Source organism: Halichoeres trimaculatus, unplaced genomic scaffold, assembly GCF_033239565.1.
Source record: "Halichoeres trimaculatus isolate MK-OKI-2021-1 unplaced genomic scaffold, fHalTri1.1 fHalTri1_scaffold_15, whole genome shotgun sequence".
In the NCBI taxonomy this organism is placed as follows: Eukaryota; Metazoa; Chordata; class Actinopteri; order Labriformes; family Labridae; genus Halichoeres; species Halichoeres trimaculatus.
The window spans coordinates 525,997-547,074 of record NW_027437193.1 but is presented as its reverse complement, the minus strand read 5'-3'; the positions used below and the strand labels follow the sequence as shown (position 1 = coordinate 547,074).

General features: G+C 48.3%; 1 protein-coding gene across 4 annotated transcripts in view; it reads right to left on the bottom strand.

Moving 5' to 3' along the window:
* Nucleotides 1–21,078, bottom strand: part of efr3a (EFR3 homolog A (S. cerevisiae)) — an 82,951-nt gene that overhangs the window by 26,571 nt on the left and 35,302 nt on the right. For all 4 annotated transcript variants that reach the window (XR_012599617.1, XR_012599618.1, XM_074687955.1 and 1 more), the window contains exons 7-8: nt 16,749–16,898; nt 9,787–9,927 (exon numbers count right to left, since the gene is read on the bottom strand). Coding sequence is in view for 2 of the 4 variants with exons in the window: in XM_074687955.1 (XP_074544056.1) it covers nt 9,787–9,927; nt 16,749–16,898 (291 nt within the window). In the remaining 2 variants the exon portion in view is untranslated. The remainder of the gene's footprint in view (nt 1–9,786; nt 9,928–16,748; nt 16,899–21,078) is intronic.

Sequence of the window (21,078 nt, the reverse complement as noted above, 5' to 3'; positions counted from 1 at the left end):
CCCCAGGTTGGAGCTCCCACCTGTCTGAGCAGGAAGTGTTATGGTTAACCTAACTTATTTAATATTCATCACGAATGTAAAACCTTGAAAAGTTTGTGAAGCTTTGATCTGCTCTTGAAGAATAAATCTTTATAATGTTTCTCACGGTGTCCGGTTGGAGCCGGGGCACTCCCTCAGACAGGGCTTTCACGTGAAAGCCGTTTGGATCACAGAAGAAGAAGAAAGCTACCAGATCAAGAAGCCTATGAGGAAGTAAAGGAAAGAGCCACCAGCTACAGAAACCTCAGTTTGATCCACAGCATAAAAACACCTGACAGGGAAATTACAATACAGCCATCGTGAAAAACCACGTCCTCAAAGCCAGAAAATTAAAACAACTGTTATTTCTACGCCATGAGTGAAACCTGACTGTACAGCTCTGCTCTAGGAGCAGGAATCTGACTGTCCTCCTGACTGACTGACTGTTCTGACTTACTGTTATGCTGATTGACTCCTCTCCTGACTGACTGTCCTTCTGATTGACTGTCCTCCTGACCTCCTCCTGGCTCACTGACTGACTGACTGGCTCACTGACTGACTGACTGTCCTCCTGACTGCCTGACTGTCCTCCTGACTGCCTGACTGTCCTCCTGACTGACTGACTGACTGACTGTCCTCCTGACTGACTGTTCTCCTGACTGCCTGACTGTCCTCCTGACTGACTGCCTGTCCTCCTGACTGACTGACTGTCCTCCTGACTGACTGTCCTCCTGACTGACTGCCTGTCCTCCTGACTGACTGACTGTCCTCCTGACTGACTGCCTGTCCTCCTGACTGACTGACTGTCCTCCTGACTGACTGACTGTCCTCCTGACTGACTGCCTGTCCTCCTGACTGACTGACTGTCCTCCTGACTGACTGACTGTCCTCCTGACTGCCTGTCCTCCTGACTGCCTGTCCTCCTGACTGACTGACTGTCCTCCTGGTGGACTGCCTGTCCTCCTGACTGACTGACTGTCCTCCTGACTGACTGTCCTCCTGACTGCCTGTCTCTGTGGTTTTGTCTCTGACTCTGTCATCAATGGACTCTCAGTCTCCTCTGGCTCTCAGACTTTTTCATGTGAAGATTTTACGGCTGCTTCTTAAACCCAATCAGCTCGTCTGTTTCCTGTTTCAGGTCTGTCTCATCAGTCTCTCTCCCCTGGCTCGGTCACTTTGCCGTGATTTACTGAATTCACAGAGAAACTTTATCCATATTCATCAGCTCAGGCTGTAAAATATTAAGATCTGAATAAAACATGACCTCTGAGAGACACGCTGTCATTTTGTACCATCCCTCTGATCTGATCTCAAACTTCCTCTTCTTTTTCTTCTTCTTCTTCTTCTGTTTCTTATTCCTCTTCTTCTTCTTCTTCTTCTTCTTCTTCTTCTTCTGTTTCTTATTTCTCTTCTTCTTCTTCTTCTTCTTCTTCTTCTTCTGTTTCTTATTTCTCTTCTTCTTCTTCTTCTTCTTCTTCTTCTTCTTCTTCTTCTTCTTCTTCTTCTTCTTCTTCTTCTTCTTCTTCGTCTCTGCTCACTTTTTGTCTCAGTCGTCTTCACACATCGCTCACACTCCTCTGTCCTCAGCAGCTCACAGATCAGTTCACAGAGCAGGAAACAAACAGAAGCTGTGATGTGTGTGTGTATGTGTGTGTGTTTGTGTGTGTGTCTGCTGCTGCACCAGGTGTGCGGCACTGCCTGACCTGCAGGGGGCACCAGCGTTCAGCAGTCACAGCTGGAAGAGTCACTGAAGACAGTCTTTGTTTATCTGTATTATGATGTTATTACTTCAGCAAACAGCTGACACGTTTAAATTAGTTTCTGGTCCAGCTCCACACCTGCCTCTGTGTGACCTACTGTTCACAGTGAAACTGAGACTCACCACAAACAGAGTGTCTGAGTTCATAGCACTAAAACACATTAGCCTCTGTGTAACTAAGTTTTCACAATCAATCAAAAGTTGACCAGGGTACAGTCTTTGTCTTACCTATTGTTTACTGAGAAACTGAGACTCCCTGAGACTGAGACACTGAGACTAACCTGATTTATGGGTTTATAATGCTTAGGTTAGCCAGAGTGAATCTGTCATGTTACTATTTACAGGGAAACTGAGACTAGCCAGACAGAGATTTTCTGGGTTTGTATCGCCAACAGAAAGACAAAGTGAAGCCTCTATAAAACTTACTGTTTACAGTGAAACTGAGACTCATCAGAAACAGAATTATGAAAATTTATAATTGTTAAGATAGTCAATAGAGGCCTCCCTTTAACATATCATTAACAGCCAAGCTGAGACCTACCAGAATCAGAGTTTGGGGGTTATTATTCTGAGGTTGACCAGTGCAAAGCTTCAGCGTTACTTAATATTTACATAGAAACTAAGACTAGCTTCAAACAAAGTTTCAGGATTCATACTGCTTAGGGAAAATATAATGAAACTGCTGAGGTGTTCACTGTTGACAGTGAAACTGGGACTCACCAGAAACAGAGTTTTGTAGTTTACAATGCTGAATAAAGCCAGGTGGGGCCTCTGTGCAACTTAGTATTTACGATGAAACTGAGACTACCCAGAAGTGGATTTTCAAAACTGTTTTTTCTGAGGTGAACAGGAGCAAAGCCTTCATGTGACGAGATATCTACAGAGAAACTAAGACTCACTTAAAACAGATTTCTACGTTTTCAAACAAATCGAGCTCAGAGCGATCAGAGTTTCACATTCAGACGTTTTCACAGAGATCTGAATAAAAACTCCTCGTGTTTCTGAGCTCGTCCTCGGCGCAGCGCTCTGACTCAGACTGAAGATGAAGACGGAGGTTTTTCATTTGAAGCGTCTGCTCCTGTTGGTTATTTATCTGTCGGGAAAATAAGAAACTCCCCTGAGAGACGGACGGCGGCAGAGTGATCCAGGCAGACGGAGACACTTTAATAAAGGCGTGATGGAGAGACAGAGATGGGGGAGGGATTACAGGTGAGACAGGTGAGTGAAGGGAGCGGGGGAGGAGATGGATCAGCTGTGACACGTTTCCCCACTGAGGGGCTCGGTCTGCTTCCTGGAAATACAAACTGAGATTAACAGAAAACATCTCATTCACCTTGAAACGTAGAGAGCTTAGCTGGTGGCGTTAGCTGGTGGCGTTAGCTGGTGGCGATAGCTGGTGGCGTTAGCTGGTGGTGTTAGCTGGTGGTGTTAGCTGGTAGAGTTAGCTGGTGGTGTTAGCTGGTAGAGTTAGCTGGTGGTGTTAGCTGGTGGTGTTAGCTGGTGGCAGTAGCTGGTGGTGTTAGCTGGTGGCGTTAGCTGGTGGCGTTAGCTGGTGTCAGTAGCTGGTGGTGTTAGCTGGTGGCAGTAGATGGTGATGTTAGCTGATGGTGTTAGCTGGTGGCGTTAGCTGGTAGAGTTAGCTGGTGGTGTTAGCTGGTGGCGTTAGCTGGTGGTGTTAGCTGGTGGTGTTAGCTGGTGGCAGTAGCTGGTGGTGTTAGCTGGTGGTGTTAGCTGGTGGCGTTAGCTGGTGGCAGTAGCTGGTGGTGTTAGCTGGTGGCAGTAGATGGTGATGTTAGCTGATGGCGTTAGCTGGTGGAGTTAGCTGGTGGTGTTAGCTGGTGGCGTTAGCTGGTGGTGTTAGCTGGTGGTGTTAGCTGGTGGCAGTAGCTGGTGGTGTTAGCTGGTGGTGTTAGCTGGTGGCGTTAGCTGGTGGCAGTAGCTGGTGGTGTTAGCTGGTGGCAGTAGATGGTGATGTTAGCTGATGGCGTTAGCTGGTGGAGTTAGCTGGTGGTGTTAGCTGGTGGCGTTAGCTGGTGGCGTTAGCTGGTGGCAGTAGCTGGTGGTGTAAGCTGGTGGCAGTAGCTGGTGATGTTAGCTGATGGCATTAGCTGGTGGCGTTAGCTGGTGGTGTTAGCTGGTGGTGTTAGCTGGTGGCGTTAGCTGGTGGCGTTAGCTGGTGATGTTAGCTGGTGATGTTAGCTGATGGCGTTAGCTGGTGGTGTTAGCTGGTGGCGTTAGCTGGTGGCGTTAGCTGGTGGCGTTAGCTGGTGGTGTTAGCTGGTGGCGTTAGCTGGTGGCGTAAGCTGGTGGCGTTAGCTGGTGGCGTTAGCTGGTGGTGTTAGCTGGTGATGTTAGCTGGTGACGTTAGCTGGTGGTGTTAGCTGGTGGCGTTAGCTGGTGGTGTTAGCTGGTGGTGTTAGCTGGTGGCGTTAGCTGGTGATGTTAGCTTGTGATGTTAGCTGGTGGCGTTAGCTGGTGGCGTTAGCTGGTGATGTTAGCTGGTGGCGTTAGCTGGTGGTGTTAGCTGGTGGCGCTAGCTGGTGGCGTTAGCTGGTGGAATTAGCTGGTGGCGTTAGCTGGTGATATTAGCTGGTGGTGTTAGCTGGTGTCGTAGCTGGTGGTGTTAGCTTGTGATGTTAGCTGGTGGCGTTAGCTGGTGGCGTTAGCTGGTGGTGTTAGCTGGTGGTGTTAGCTGGTGGCGTTAGCTGGTGGCGTTAGCTGTAGATGTTAGCTTGTGGCGTTAGCGATGATCGGAGGTGGAGGGAGAGTCAAAGTAAGCGCTAAAGAGCCAGAGCAGGAGTGTGTGAGGGCAGCTCAAGGTCTGGTGTCGGAGACAGACAACGAGGAACTGACGAGGAAAACATGGCGCGTTTTAAACCAATTAAGCCAAAAAGCTCGGAGGCAAGAAGCAAATGAAAGAAAGTGGAGGGAAAGAGCGGGAAGAGGGAAATGATTAAATGCAGCTCGATTGATGGAGAGGCGCCGCTGCAGTCAAGCGGTTCGTTAATGTGACGTGATTAAGAGTTAATGGAAGCAGTACGAGCAGGCAGGAGCTGGAAAGAAGCAAAGGTCAGATTAAAAATGGTTCATTTCCATTTCCTCTCCATCAGGGCTCAAAACACATCACTGAGCGTGTGTCTGACTGCAGAGACTTCACAGAGTCTCCAGACCAGAACCACCAGGAGACGGACTCCTCACAGGACCACAGAGCGCCCAGCATCAGCCCAGAGTCCGGCCCAGAGTCCAGCTCAGAGTCCGGCCCAGAGTCCGGCTCAGAGTCCGGCTCAGAGTCCGGCCCAGAGTCCGGCCCAGAGTCCGGCCCAGAGTACAGCCCAGAGTCCGGCCTCGCCCTGACAGACAGAGATAATCACGTCCAGCAGCTGCTCTGACAGACGAGCAGTTATTTCCCAAATGGACAGAATGAGCTGTGCTGCTGGAGGAAAGCTCTCACTCCTTCCTCTGACCGTCATTACTTCATCCTGTCCTCGTCCGTCTGTGCTTCCTTCACTCGGCGCTGACAGACACCAGGTGAAATGTCATTATGGCGCAGACCTCCAGGCGCCCTGATATCGATTGTGGGTAATGTCTAAGTGAAGCAGGAGCTGCAGCTTGTTCTGCTGTTTCACTCAATAACAGTCCTGTTAACTACATCACCGCCATCCGTCAGCCAATGAGAGCTCAGCTCAGAGCTACAGGTGAGTCTGTCTGGGCTGAGAGTGACCCAGGTCTCACTGAGCGCTGAGGATCTGATCAGACTGAGGAAAACCTCCTTCGATCAGAAACATTCAGGAAATCCAGACCACGCTGTGAGGCTCTGTCCTGCTCTAGAGCTTTAAAGTGAAAACCGTTGCCGTATAAACGGCCCCTTAAAGTTGCTTTAAAACCATTTTGGCTTCAGTTTTCAGGAACTCTTTTGAGGTTTTAAGTTGCACCTTGGTATCTACTTTGAAAATATGTTTCATCTGTTTCAGAGAACCTTTAGACATCGTTTTGCTTCATGTTAGTCATAAGTATCTTGATCTAACACTCCTTTCAGCATCAAGTGATTCCCTTTAGATTGAGTTGCCTTGGAGCGTCAGTTACATGGTACCCTGCACAGCTGATTCAGGGAACAGCCATGTCTGTTTTCAGGTTAACGGTCCTTGATTGGGAAACGCCATTGGAACGACATTCACAGATCTCTTTTGGCTCTTTAAGGCACCCATACATTTTTTTCCCAAGGCACCACTTCAGCAGTTGTGCCAGTGTACCCTGTTCGACTGTCTAACAATAACCTTGTCGTAAGGTTCCTCTGAGCATCTGTTTTTCTGTACACTTTGTGTTCATGGTCACTTTACAGTGAAATGCCATTAAGTCACCTTTTATTGTTATCTTTGGCCCCGATGATTATTTTTCAGGACAAACTTCAGCAGTTGTGACAGTGTACCCCTTCAGAGTCTGTTTTTAATAAGTATTTGTGACTTTTCAAAACTATGGTTTAATTCACTCACCTCATTAGTTATCTCGTGAGTCAAAGCTTTATGATATTTTGAAGTGTCTGTCTCAGGGTACCCTCGTGCCCCTGACCTAAGGTACAGTAAAGCATCTATCTTTATATTCACTCTACAGTGGTTCCTTTGTATTATGCTTTGAGGACCCATTAAGCCTTTACTCGTACTCTTTGGTGCCCCCTACCTGTGCTGTATCAGTGTACCCTTGGCAGGTGTTTTAAGGTGCCCTGTTGTTCATGTTTTCAGGAGTACTGCTGTGTATTTCATATCGTATCCCACCCTTTATCATCAGTTTGAGTGTGTCATGTAGAACTGGTCTCACGGCGCCCCCTGTCTCCTCCTTTGTGACGGGGTTCATCGTGCTGGGTCAGATCTGAGCGTAGAGCAGAATCACGTGTTCGTCAGTGTCAGTTCGAGGACACTCCCACATTAAAAGCAGGTCGAACGAACTGGGTCAAACCCCCCCCCCCCTCGCTGCGGCGCTGGGAGGAAAAGGCCCCTGAGAGCCCCTGATGTTCACGCCGATAATGACTCCCCTCCTCAAACGGTCCCCAGCCGCCGCACCATGATACGACTCTTCACAGCCGATATTACTCGTGTCACTTCCTGCCATGACTGGAGCCACCCAGAGTGCTTTTAAAGATGAGTTATGACACATGTGAACACGCTGAGCAGGCTGTCATGGTCAGACACGACCTTGGGCGGATGGAGCTGAGTGGAAACCAGGATCTTCAGAGATCTGGGAGATTTTAACGTCATGAGACCAGAAACCAGGACCAGGCTTCAGGAGCCAGATTAACAACGAAAACAAGAAAAAATATAAAACCGTGAGGTAAAAAATCTTTTAATGATTTTTGGGGTGCCAAGTGAATTTAATTATTTAATATTTCAGATTTGTAGTTTTGCTTTTTCAAAACCGGACCATGTTCAAAAGCTGTGTTATGATGATGATTGATGATGATGACGTTGACAGACTGTATCAAGAGCCGTATTCTCCTTAAAAATTCACATCACATTGCAGAAACACATCTCGCTGTCCCCTGAAGATATATGGTCACTTTTTCTCCAACCCATTTTAAATTCAATGACTGAAATTAAGGATTTAAACTTGGAAAAAAAATAACTAAGAATCTAGATTTTCATAACTGAAAACAAAGAATCCTGATACTTATGTGAATTGATTTTTTTCCTCAATAATTGCTGACAAAAATGTCACAGAACCTTAACAGTGCTGTAATTAGAGGGCTAACACTTCAGTTATATGTCACTGATTTAACACTTAACTCGTGGCAAATATCTGTTTTAAAAATCAGGTCCAGAGTTCAGGCTACACTCTGCTAGCTGACCAACCTCCACTCTCAGACACAACCAGCGTTTAACAGCAAAACAACCAAAAACACAAACACTGATCCAGTACCATGTCTGACCGGAGCCACAGATTTCAGTACAAAACTCTTTTGGTTTGCTACTCCTTCAAATTTTGCCCGATTTTCACCACTCAAATGTAAACTATTCAGCTCCTCCAGGAAATGACTGCTATAACTTTTCTAATCTGTAACTCTTAAAATTTTTGATTTATCCAGCTTTTCCTGACAAAATTTGCCCCATTGAAACTAATGGGAAACTTCAGCTCTTTCGCCTAAAAGTCTCTCGACTTTGAGTTGTTAAACTTCTGCATACTTCCACCTACAGACTTCATTTTTGCTTTAAAATATTCACAAATGTTTAAGTGATTGATGTACTTTGTAACTTTTAGATTTCTGTTTCAGTTTTTGAGATTTCACTGTTTAAGCAACACAAACTTTCACAGAAATCTCTGCTTTAAGAGCACGTGACATCAGCAGCCAGAGCGAAGGAGGCTGCTGCTGAGACGTTACAACTTTCTCAAACAAACTGTCATAACTTTCACAATCTTTACTCTAGAAGCTTAAAAATACATCAAAATGTTCTCTGACCTCTCCTGCTTTTAACAAAGGGAGTGTCTTAGTAAATGATTGTGCTGTTAGGCCAAAAAATGCCCCAACGTGAGAAAAAAACTATTTTTCCCGTAATCTGCTGCAATATTAATTTTGACCCACATCTTCAGCTCCATTTTTAACCACATTTTCAGCTCGCCGTCCTGCCAACATTTCTGGCTCTACAGACATGAGAAACACATCACTGTGTTCATCAGAGTCTCAAGATTCTTACGATGTAACCGTTTCAAAATTCAGACTCTTATTTTCGTTTGTTCATCCTCTGTCTCAGGAGTCAAACAGCTGCAGCTCTCCACAGCCTAACGAGCAGGTTACCATGGAAACCTCTCATCTCAACAGCTGTTTATACTAACTAATCACAACATTCAGGAGGACAACCACATGTGTGAAGCACTTATTTACTGATGTTCCCATCACTACTTCAGTTACTCAGTAAAACAAACTCTAACTTCCTGTTTCTCAGGGTTGGTCTGAACCTGGTGCTGCTCATTCAGCTTCTCAGCTTCTGAAATCCTGGTTCCTCTCTCTGGAAAAAGGAGATAACCCGGTGCTGGGAATCCCCTGGTTTTGTGAGCTAGCTCAGTGTTGTGTCGTAAACTCTCTGCAGCCCTTACATGAATCGCTGCTGCTGGACTGGACTCATGTTGGCGTTTATGCACGTGGCAGCTCCCACTGCTTCCTGCTTCCTCAATACTTCCTCAAAGCAAAAATGACTTTTTGGTGCTTTAAATGTTTTGCACATGCACTCAGCGCGGCCTGCTTTCAGCGCGGCCCGCTTTCAGCGCCGCCCGCTCTCAGTGCGGCCCGCTTTCAGCGCCGCCCGCTCTCAGCGCCGCCTGCTCTCAGCGCGGTCTGCTCTCAGCGCCGCCTGCTCTCAGCGCGGCCCCCTCTCAGCGCGGTCTGCTCTCAGCGCCGCCTTCTCTCAGCTGCTCTCTGCTCTCTATTCAGATCCCAGGGGGGGATGGATGGTCACTGGGTGGCGAGGGTGTGCGGCGCTCACACGGCAGCCTCTGTGTGATAAGAGAGCTCATTTAATTTCCTCTGTGTTCTGGGAGAGAGAGAGAGAGAGTGTGTGTGTGTGTGTGTGTGTGTGTGTGTGTGTGTGTGTGTGTGTGTGTGTGTGTCTGTGTGTGTGTGTGTGCTGACTCCTCGTGTAATAAAGCAGATTAGGAATCTGAACGCTGTGGCCCGTTTTGGCGTGCGCTGCTTCGAGCAGACTGAATATTGTGACGGTGGCGTTGCGTTCACAGCCTGCTTGTTCGTTGGATTTCTAACCAATCAGAGGTCACCGTGTGTCCTCCATCCGCTGGTGATGGAGGGAGCTGAGCCACTCGGCGCCTCACAAACAGAGGAAGTCGTGTTTCTCACAGCAGCTTCACAGACACTCTGGTCCCCCGCTAAAGCTAGCAGAGCTAGCCCCTCAGCGCAGGCTAACGTCAGCTACATGTTAGCTCAGCCACAGATCAATTCAATCATTTGGAGCTCTAAACATATTTATGATGTTTCAGACCAGCCTCAGACCAGGTTCAGGTTCAGTACTCACACCAGCACGGGGCGGACGGCGTTGTTCATGTTGCCGTAGGCGGCCCGGCCCAGCAGCTCTCTGAAGCAGCTCTCTGCCAGCGCTGCGGGGTTTTCCTCGCCATCCTGACCCACCACGGAGGGGGTGCTGGGGTGCCCCGCCCTGTCAGGGAGACACAGAGACACACGCTTAAAGGAAACATCCACCAAAACTCAGAGACCACAGGAAGCAGCTGAGCAGGGTGATCTGGACCTCCCCGAGGACGCGAGGTCAGCGCGTCTGAAAACCTGGAGAGGGAGGAAGGAAATGTTGGATCTGACCGAGATGGTCAAATATGAAAAGTGTTTAGAAGAAGGCAAAGAGCAGAGGGAAGGAGACAGACAGAGGGATGATAGACGGAGGAGAGACAGAAAAAGAAATTCATCAGAGCGAAATCAAAAGGAGAGAATCCATCTGTGTGTAGTGTGTGTGTGTGTGTGTGTGTTTGTGTGTGTGTGTGTGTGTGTGTGTGTGTGTGTGTGTGTGTGTGTGTGTGTGTGTGATTTAAAGTGGTGGTAAAAAGATGGATCCAGGTGTCAGAGCTGGTAAAAACAGATCTGCAGCTGCTATAAGTGATGCTAAGCTAATGCTAACGGTTTCCACTCTGGATGAGCGTCAGAGAGAGGAGACGCTAACAGCTCGTCTCCACAATCAGACGCTGAACAAGAGCACGCGCTCCAATCACAGGCAGGAACTGATGCTCGCATTACCGTAACTCTTCAACTACACGGGCAAGAGAAAAAAAAGATCTTTCAGAGCATGAACTCAGAGTCTTTAACAATCAACAGAATAAAAGTCCACGTGGCCTGGATGGTACCTGGGTACCTTAGGAAACTTAGGGCAAGAGAAAAGTTCCTGGTACTGAGACCCTCTTCTGGTTTTACGCTCATTTCTCTTTTTCCAGTGAAAGTTTTTTTTTTAATTGTTCAGACCTCGTTTTGTCTCTAAACAACCTGAAACCACACAATTTTTTCTGTGCTGACCAGTTGAAAGTCAATCATATGGAGTATGATCGGGCAATTTTGACCTGAATAGAACAAAACACTTGGTAAGAGTTCAGTATTTACTCTCCACGTCCCTGTGACCCATCATGAAGGACCCGCCCAGTCCGTCACAGTACGCAGAGAAGTCCCAACGCCCCGTCACACACTGATCAGGCTCCACTTGGCTCCTGCTGATGAAAAAACCAAACAGGGTCTGAGGAAGAACCCGATCAGGACCAACCAAACCAGCAGCTGGTGTTGTGAACGGGAAACGGGAACATGTTGGACTATTCCAGACTCAGTCCTTCAGAGACCACCTCTGAGTTTAAACCTGGTTTTCATGCTCTGAATGCCGGTCTCCAGCCCATATCTGTGACTCAACCGGCTCTTCCAGTCCAGTTCTGATCCTAAATCTGATCTGGTCCCCAGAGGAGATGGATCCTCTTCCAGGTCTCTCATCAGACTCTCCTCTCTGGTCTGGTTTTCCTCAGAGTTGGTCTCTTTGACCTCACAGTAGAAAAGATGGGGGGACACATCAGTGCAGGTCTATTTAAAGCTCTTTGATAAATTACCCACGCTGCTTTGCTTCTTAAACCAGGCTCTGGGTTTTTATTGCCCTCAGTCCTTTTCACTTCATACAACGTCAAACTTCTCCTGCTCAAGTTTGTCCTCTCCCATACAGTTTACCAAGACTCCACAGACTTTACAGGGTCCAGAGTCCAGAGTCCAGAGTCCAGAGTCCAGAGTCCAGCACGCCGCCTCTCTGCCTCTCTAGATTAACTCGTTAAGTCACGCCTCGTCAGGTCCCTGCAGTGACCTCAGCAGTGACGAAGGATCCAGAAAAACTCCTGGAGGTTGAATTTTTTTAAAGTTGGCAGCCTTTACAACCAAAAACCTGTGTGTGTGTGTGTGTGTGTGTGTGTGTGTGTGTGTGTGTGTGTGTGTGTGTGTGTGTGTGTGTGTGTGTGTGTGTGTGTGTGTGTGTGTGTGTGTGTTTCTTCACTCCCTCAGCCTCTGCTTTCAGCACGCCGTCCACGTCCTCCCTCCCTGAGAAGCAATTAACAGAATCAAACGCCCTTGACCGCAGCTCGCCGCGCGGTCCATCGGGGCCTCGATTAGAAAGTCCACAACACGGCGCCACGGGACGACAATGACCACGGCCGTGTTTGAGAACGACATTATCAGAGCAGACTGTGTTTGAGGAGGAGGAGGAGGAGGAGGCTGAGGAGGAGGAGGAGGAGGAGGAGACACTAAAAGCTGCATTAGCTACGTGTTAGCATGACGCTATAGCAGCACAACACAGTGTATCCTGTCAATAAAACCAACGAAGAAGAAAAATGTGACACAGTAAACAAAGATCAGCGTCAGTCTGCAGACGCTCTCCTGTTCTCCTGTCAGCACCTCCTGCTCCTGCTCCTGCTCCTGCTCCCCCCCCCCCCCCCCCCCCCCCCCTTTTCCGGAGGGTTTCTGGGAAATGACCGTCTCTGAGGATCAGACGTGTCTGTAACCAGAATCCAAACAGCACGTTTTGTTTTTGGCGTGTTTTAAAACAATGAGCGTGCTCAGCTGCCTCCAAATGATGAAGTTTGTGGATGAGGAGGAGGAGGAGGAGGAGGGGGAGCAGAGATAGAGGGAAGAAAATGACTCGTTGTGTGTTTTCTGTGATTGCAGCCAGCTCGGTGTGATTGCAGATGTGTGAACCTGCGCGGCGTGACAATGCGATGTATGCAGCGTGATTACTGATGCCCGTCGGGATGATTACGGCGCCGTTTGGGCTGCACGTGCTCCTGATTGTAAGCTGCTGCATTCCCACACCTCTCTGTCTTTTCTTCCAGCTGCAGCCGGTCTGGAGAGGTCTGCATCAGGATGACACTCGGATCACGCCGCCGCCGACTCCTGAGGTCTCTCTGCTCATCAGCGGCGGCTCCAGGGACGACATTACGCCCACTTCCTCTGCAGGAGCGGCGCCGCTGCCCGTTCCTCTGAATCCCTCTGGAGGGGGCGAAGCTGCCTGTGTGGAGGATTTGAGAGCCTGTTTATGGCGTTCAAAAATAACCACGACGAGGCGAGGCTGATTGTTCCTCCATCCACCGCCACCAGTGTTTCCAGAGAGACTGTGATTGGCTCAGTAAACGCCAACAACAACAGGTCTGAGTGACAGCACTCTGCCCAAAACTTTATATGAACCAAGGAGTTTGAAACAACACTTGTCATGTGAGACTTTGTCCACAGGGGGCGCCACAGTCACAATAAACCAAAACTTTCTGAAAGGAGCTTCACTCACAAATCTCCGTCTTTCTGTTCTCATTTTCAGCGGACGTTAAAGTCAGATTCTGTTTTTTTTAAATTCCCTTTTCTGATTTCTGAAGCTCCTTTTGCTCATGGGCCTTCCAGGACACCGTACAAACCTCATGAGCTCCGTTCCCAGGGCCCTCCAGGACGCCATCTTCATCTGTCGTAGAAATCCCTGAGTCTGTGAACGGATCAAACTCTTCGTTCAAACAAAAACACAAATCTTCACCAGACTCGCTTTATCACATGACGAGTTTAGAACAGGTTTATGACACGTCAGGGGCCTCAAACACCAAGGCCTGCCCATAGCTCCGCCTCCAACAGGCCTCCAGAGAGCCGTCCAATCAGAGGGAAGGGGATTCTTAAAGAGACAGCAGCTGAAGCAGGAGCTGAAATCAGGGACAGAAACGAAGCCCAGCGCCCCTCTTTAAGTCCTTGTTTGGTTTTTCCTGAACTCTACTTCAGCGAGGAGCGCCTCCTCAGGAGGAGAGGAGGTCTGAGCTCAGCAGGTGTCCTGCCTGTCCCTCCTCAGTCAGAGGACTCGTTCCAGCCTCGGGTCTGAAGGATCTGCTCATTAGGTCTGAGGGAGGCCATTAACGCTGAGATGCTCCCTGAGGAGAGGAGGAGGCGCAGCTGGAGCGAGGAGCCGACTGTGATTAGAGACGGATCACATAACGAGGAGTTTCCATTTACAGGGATCAGCTGATTGGACCCAGAGCGCAGGAGACCAAGACCAGCTGGAGACCCAACGAGACCGCTGTCTACAATACTGGTCCATCTCTGCAGGACCACTCTGAGTCCTGCTCCAGCAGGGTCCAGCAGGGTCCAGCAGGGTCCAGCAGAGTCCAGCAGAGTCCAGCAGAGTCCAGCAGAGTCCAGCTTCAGCCTGGCTCTGAGTCGTCTGAAAGATGCGTCCTGCTGCTCTGTGTCTGAATTTGAACTGTTAAAACTGAGCCTGCTGGGCTCCCGTAGGGTGCGTGGCCTGGAGCATGGGCAGCGTTGGAAACGTGTTTTTCATGCGCTCATATCGTCCACGGTGGGTAGGGGGCGCTCTCTGATCTGCACCGCCACAGATTCAGTCACAGAAAGGAGGAAATCACCCGACACACCCACTTTGACCTCAGTCTGAGTGGGTCCCGGACTGTGACGGGGAGCCCACTGTGAGGAGGAGCCCACTGTGAGGAGGAGCCCACTGTGAGGAGGAGCCCACTGTGAGGAGGAGCCCACTGTGACGGGGAGCCCACTGTGAGGAGGAGCCCACAGTGACGGGGAGCCCACTGTGGGAGTTGAGGCGTCCTCCATGACTCCACCCACAGGAGGAGAAGGTTGAGGGAACAGGCTGTACTCAGGGAGCAGGAAGAGAAGAAGAAAGAGTGAAGGATAAAAACCAGGATCCAGAAATAGCTTTTTGTTCACATGGAAACCACCTGAATGAGCCAGAGAGAAGAAAGACGCCGCAGAGACGGAGACGGAGACGGAGACGGAGACGCAGGGAGGAGGAGGAGGAGGATAAACTGAGATGAAGAACGTGAGAGGAGAGAAAATAAATCAGAAAGTGAGAAATGAAGATCTGTTTAAAGACGCCATGTTTCTTCACAGAGCGTCAGCGTGTCACAAACGTTAACGGCTCTGCCCGCCAACAGGAAGCTGCTCCTCCAGGAGCAAGAGTCTGAACACGGCGCTGATCCTGATCAAATCACCGCTCTGACTCAGTCCCTGAAAAGTTTCTCCTCAGCAGGTGGCGCTGTGCTCCATCAGAGAAAACACGACACAAATTATCATGATTGATATTTTTTTATTGATCCGTTAAAAAGGAAACAATTTCCTCTGAAACGACAAAACGAAACAATGGGCTGCTTTTCAAAATAAAAGTCTGAGTTAGAAAATAAAACCAAGTCTTTAAAAACTGTTAGACCAGTTACAGATGGTGCGACTGGTTTTTAGAATTAAAACGGTAAAATTTACAGCATGATATGAGACGTTTTGTTACAAAATGATGAAGTAAAAACCAATTAATAATACAAACTATTTAAAAATGACACATTTAGTGATAAAAGGTTACGTTTTGCTCAAAACAAAATGTTTTTTTGAGGAAATGATGAAACGTGTTTAATAATGAGAGGATTTGTTAAAAACACTGAGAAAAACAGCTGAAAGAGAATCCTTTACACATAAAACAGATATGATACAACACTCAGTGGAAACACAGGGAGGTGAGTCTGTCCTCCCAAACATTTGATGTAGCTCAAACAGAGCGAAGAGGACAGAGGAGGACAGAGGAGGGCAGAGGAGGACAGAGGAGGACAGAGGAGAAGGGAGGGAAGATGTGCAGGATCAAGAGGAGCGGAGGTGAGCCTGGCGTTAAGCTCCGCCCCGCCTCATCCAGCCTCACTGATCCTGGCCATAAATCTCCCCGGCCTCCATCCCACGGGCAGCGAGGAAGGAGGAGTTCCCTCCTCCACCTGGACCTCAGGATGGAGGATTGGAGGGATCAAACAGAGCTGGGCTGTGCGGGGAGAGGGATCAGCTCCAGGCGGGGCTTAGCAGGAGCCCCGGTCCTCAGGGACTTAGAGCAGATCCACATCAGACCCTGACTCCTCTGACTCCTCTGACTCCTCTGACAGCGCAGAGAGCAAACGCTCAGAGGTCAAAGGTCAAACTGAAACACAGGAACAGCTTCTTCATTTGTGTTTTCACTGAGAGGAGGAGGTCGCTCCTTTTTCTCCTTTTTTCTCCCAAAGTCTCCTCCCATGGCAACCACAGAGTGACTGCTGAGAGCTGGGGTTGCTAGGCAACGGGCCGTCACCGTCTGTGCTGATGGAGACGCTGCAGACTGAGCATGAAGACACATCCTGAGAGTCCGGGATGATTTCAGCAGAATAATCCAGAACTCTGAGCTCAGATTAACCTGATGAAGAGTCGGTTACTGAGTGAACGAGGCTGGATCAGGGCGGGAAATGTCCTGGAAACAGGTGTGAGACAGGTGTGAGACAGGTGTGAGACAGGTGTGACATGAACCACTGACCAACCTATTCCTTTGGTCAGCCTCACTTGGACAAACTGAAACTGAAACTTTGGGAGGTGGAGCTCGTTAAGCTAATCAGGGACAACACGTGTCTGGCTGATAGCTGTAATCCATCCAAGTTAGCTTGAGTTAGCATTTCCCAAACTGCCTCCTCCATCCTCAGGCTTCAGAAACCGATGAGTGACGCCACGGAGGCTTCGTTCATCTTGCTGATCCGCTGCTGAAGCTGATCCGTCAGACTGGATGTGTCCGACCGCGTCCTCGCTCCGGCCAATAGGAGCCCTCCGGATCAGAAATGCAATGCTCTGATTTTTGCCAGATGCTGCAGCAGTTACACATCATTTTGTCAGAGTCAGACACAGAGTTTTTGCTAATTTTTTAAATTATAAATTTTTTGACCTGTTCTGCATCAAATCACCAGGGGGAGCAGTTATTGTGGAGCCCTCACATCAAACCGAGTGAGACGACGTTCATTTATTTACAGTCTTTGCTCTGCTCTCAGACCGTTCTCACTGACACCTGATTGGTTCATGTGTTTAGTGTCATAACATGAGTAGATGTTGTTTATAAGGATGTTGTGAGCGCGTGCAGTACCTGTCCAGGTAAACACTCATATATGGCTGTGTTGTGAGCGCGTGCAGTACCTGTCCAGGTCTTCACTGTCCTGCATGTTGAAGAGCATGGAGGGGATGAGTTTGTCCATGTGCTGCGGCTCCCAGATGATGGCCTGCAGCTCGTCGTTCACCGTCTTCCTCACCACGCCCTGCAGACCTTTGATTCCCGCCACGCGGATCCTGAGAGGAACACATGGATCAGGATTAGTTTCAACAAACGGCCCCCTGCGGATGATTTCTCTCACACCAACAGCTCCTGACGCTCTCGTTTCAGGTCGTTCAGCTCCTGATTTTTCACAGGAACTCACTGTTCACACACAGTGAGAGCTAACGTCTGTTAGTGTCTGTCCGCCCTGCTCCCACCGCTCTGAACGATCAGGTCCAAAGTTGTTGACATATTTGGAAATGATTAAAAATTTTGAAAGTTCTGCAATTTTTGAGTTTTTTTTCAAATTTTTCACCTTTTTTTTCAAATTTTTGAAAAGTATTTTATTTCATTTTTTTTTTCATTTTTTCAAAATTAAAAAAATAATAATATTGAAAGTACATAAAATTAAATTTTGGCCAAATTTCTTTTTTTTCCAAATTTTTTTCATTTTATTTTTTATTGAATTTCAAATTGATTAAAAGGTTTTTTTTTTTAAATAACACCAATTTTTATATTATATTATATATATATATATATAATATTATTAATATTTTAAATGTTTTTAAAATCTTGCTTTTTTTTTAAAAAAAAAAATTTGAACTCTGCCAATTTTTTTTTTTAGATTTTAATTTTAAAAAAATGAGCTAATTTTTTTAAAATTGAAAACTATGAAAACACATGTTTAGGTCTATTCATTAAAAAAAAAGAAAGAAAAAGAAAAAGAATAATTGTTTGGATAATTATTTACTCAGTTTTAACTTTGTATAGAATTTTATTGATTTAACTTTTTTTTTTTTTGAGGACAAAGTAGGTCTTGTGGCTCCTGAATGACTCTTATCCAGGTGAGCTCAGGTAAAAGCTCCTATGACAGTAAAGGTTGCAGACCCTGGTCTAGAACGATGAGGTCTACGTTTGGCCCCACCCACAGGCCTCCAGAGAGCTGACCAATCAGAGAGGACGGGGTTTGTGGAGCAGGGAGCCTTAAAGGGACAGCAGCTCCTTTAAAGGTGATTTTCTTTTTTAGCTGTGAATGATGTGAAGCTCCTACGGGGGCACCAGAGGGACAGAATTAAGACTGAAGACAGATCCGTGCCTCTCTTTAAGGCTCAGATCAGTTTTTGTTCCTGGACACACAAAGACTCCTCCTGAAACCGGATCGTTTGTGTGTTTTGACGAGGAGCGAGCTCTGAGCTCAGCGTACACACGCTGAGAGCGTTTCCCGCTCTCTGAAGCTGAACCTGGTTGTTTATGATCTGCGTCTCCTCTTCGTTTATTTTCACTAACAGCAGCACATGAAGCGGAGCGTCTGACCCCGCCTCAGGCCTAATCCAATCCCCACGCAGAAATCTGATTAGAGCGCTCCTCTCCACCTACAGCCGGGCGCCGCTCCACGGGATAATGAAAAACAAAATCTTCTAACACGCCCCAAACAATCCCAGCATCCTTTGCTCCCCACCACACCGTACACACTCTCACACACCGTACACACTCTCACACACCGTACACACTCTCACACACCGTACACACTCTCACACACCGTACACACTCTCACACACCGTACACACTCTCACACACCGCACAAACTCTCACACACCGTACACACTCTCACACACCGTACACACTCTCACACACCGTACACACTCTCACACACCGCACAAACTCTCACACACCGTACACACTCTCGCACACCGTACACACTCCCACACACCGTACACACTCTCACACACCGTACACACTCTCACACACCGTACACACGCTCACACACCGTACACACTCTCACACACCGTACACACGCTCACACACCGTACACACTCTCACACACCGTACACACTCTCACACACCGTACACACTCTCACACACCGTACACACTCTCACACACCGTACACACTCTCACACATACAGATGGAGTTAAATGTTTGTTCCAGACACAAACACGGGTCCAGCTGCTCCTGCTAGCTCCAGAGGAGGCAGAGAGAGGAGCAGAGAGGAGCAGAGAGGAGCAGTGAGGAGCAGCGAGAAGCAGTGAGGAGCAGTGAGGAGCAGTGAGGAGCAGAGAGGAGCAGTGAGGAGCAGCGAGAAGCAGTGAGGAGCAGTGAGAAGTAGTGAGGAGCAGGGAGGAGCAGCGAGGAGCAGAGAGGAGCAGTGAGGAGCAGCGAGAAGCAGTGAGGAGCAGTGAGGAGCAGAGAGGAGCAGAGAGGAGCAGAGAGGAGCAGTGAGGAGCAGGGAGGAGCAGTGAGGAGCAGGGAGGAGCAGTGAGGAGCAGTGAGAAGCAGTGAGGAGCAGTGAGGAGCAGAGAGGAGCAGAGAGGAGCAGTGAGGAGCAGGGAGGAGCAGGGAGGAGCAGGGAGGAGCAGAGAGGAGCAGAGAGGAGCAGTGAGAAGCAGTGAGAAGCAGTGAGAAGCAGTGAGGAGCAGTGAGAAGCAGTGAGGAGCAGTGAGGAGCAGAGAGGAGCAGAGAGGAGCAGTGAGGAGCAGTGAGGAGCAGAGAGGAGCAGTGAGGAGCAGAGAGGAGCAGAGAGGAGCAGTGAGGAGCAGTGAGGAGCAGAGAGGAGCAGTGAGGAGCAGGGAGGAGCAGTGAGGAGCAGTGAGGAGCAGTGAGGAGCAGGGAGCAGACAGTGCTTTAACACACAGCTGATCTGGGGTCAGACGGGGAGTACCGGTGGGAGGAGGCGTCTGGTTAAGGATGATGCGGTGTGGATGCCTGAGCCTCACCTCCTCGCCAGCGCCTCCCTCTCTGAGCTATCTTTAACGCGGTGAGATCCAGGCTGGCAGCAGAACCAGACTGTGTGTCCTCAGAACAAGGTAAAGATGTTTACCTGGCGTCTGGCTGCCTCAGCGCGCTCGTTTGTCTCTGATTAAAAACAGGAGTGCAGGTTTGGAGGCACTGAGCACGCACGGTGGGAACCGCTCCACGCAGAGCGACCTCCTCTGCTCACATCACTGAACTCTGCGGTCTACAGCGTCCCCCCAGGAGGACTCAGAGCCTGTCTCAGTCCACAGATGTCTGCACACACTGTAACTCACATATGCAGAGTGTCACGCCTGGACCTGTTACTGCTTCCTGTTCAGGTCAGCGTGGCGATGGGTCGCAGCATCACGCTCTCGCCGTCTGACAGAACAATAAGACGCCAGCAGCAGGTCGACCTGCTCCTCTGCAAATCAATTCAGGTTCATTAAAGCCGAGCGCCGCTCCTCATTTCATCATCAATACGCCTCACAAACGCTCATATTTCAATCTCGCCGGCTGCGGCGGGGCGCTCCTGTTGCAGCAGTAATGAGGCGTGAGGCCTCAGTGGGAGGAGACGGCCGTGAAATATGGATCAGGAGGAGATCTGTTCAGGTCCAGATTCAGAGGATTGGAGCGGGATGAGACCTACGCTGGCAGGGATTGTCTTACAGCCCTCACCGCCCCCTCACGGCTTTAATGGTTATCTTTCTTTGACCTTGATGGAAACACGTCAAGGTCAAGATGATAACAATCATTAAAGACCACGGTGATGTCCCAGGTGTAATGTGGGTCTGCCGTGTAAACGACCACCTACACACAGCGGTGACTCCTGATTGGTTTGTGATCAAAGTTAAAATGTGAAAAGATTGAAAGCCAGGTCATAGCGTCAGCATTTAGGAGATGATTTAACCAGGTTAAAGGAAAAAAACAGTCGTTATCATATCAGACTAAACAAACCGTAACGTAAAGGGAGCAGAGTTTAAATAAATTCATATTGTTACAAGTTTTTAGGGTGAAATAACGTCTCAGTGTCTCCAGATTCAAGTCAAATTAAAATTGCGATATTATAAAATATATATATGATTGAAGTCGAAAGATCCGGAGATTTTAGTTGAATTTAAGTCACAACTTTATAAGATTTAAGTCATAAAGTTGAAATAACATAATGTCACTAGATTCAAGATGAAACAAAGCTGACATGTTACAGGATTGAGGCTGCAAAAAAAAATGTAAGATTAGCGTTTGGAAGTTGATGAACAAAGGAAACGTAACGAGATTTTCCTGCTTAGAAACACATGAAACTCGTGTCTGAGCCGTGATCGAAACCTGGGGATGGTCAGTCCACATAAACCTAACAGACGCTGACAGAAGCTAACAGAAGCTAACCACTTACAGGCCTCTAACAGAAGCTAACATTAGCTAACAGAAGCTAACTGCTTACAGGCCTCTAACAGACGCTAACATTAGCTTACCACTTACAGGCCTC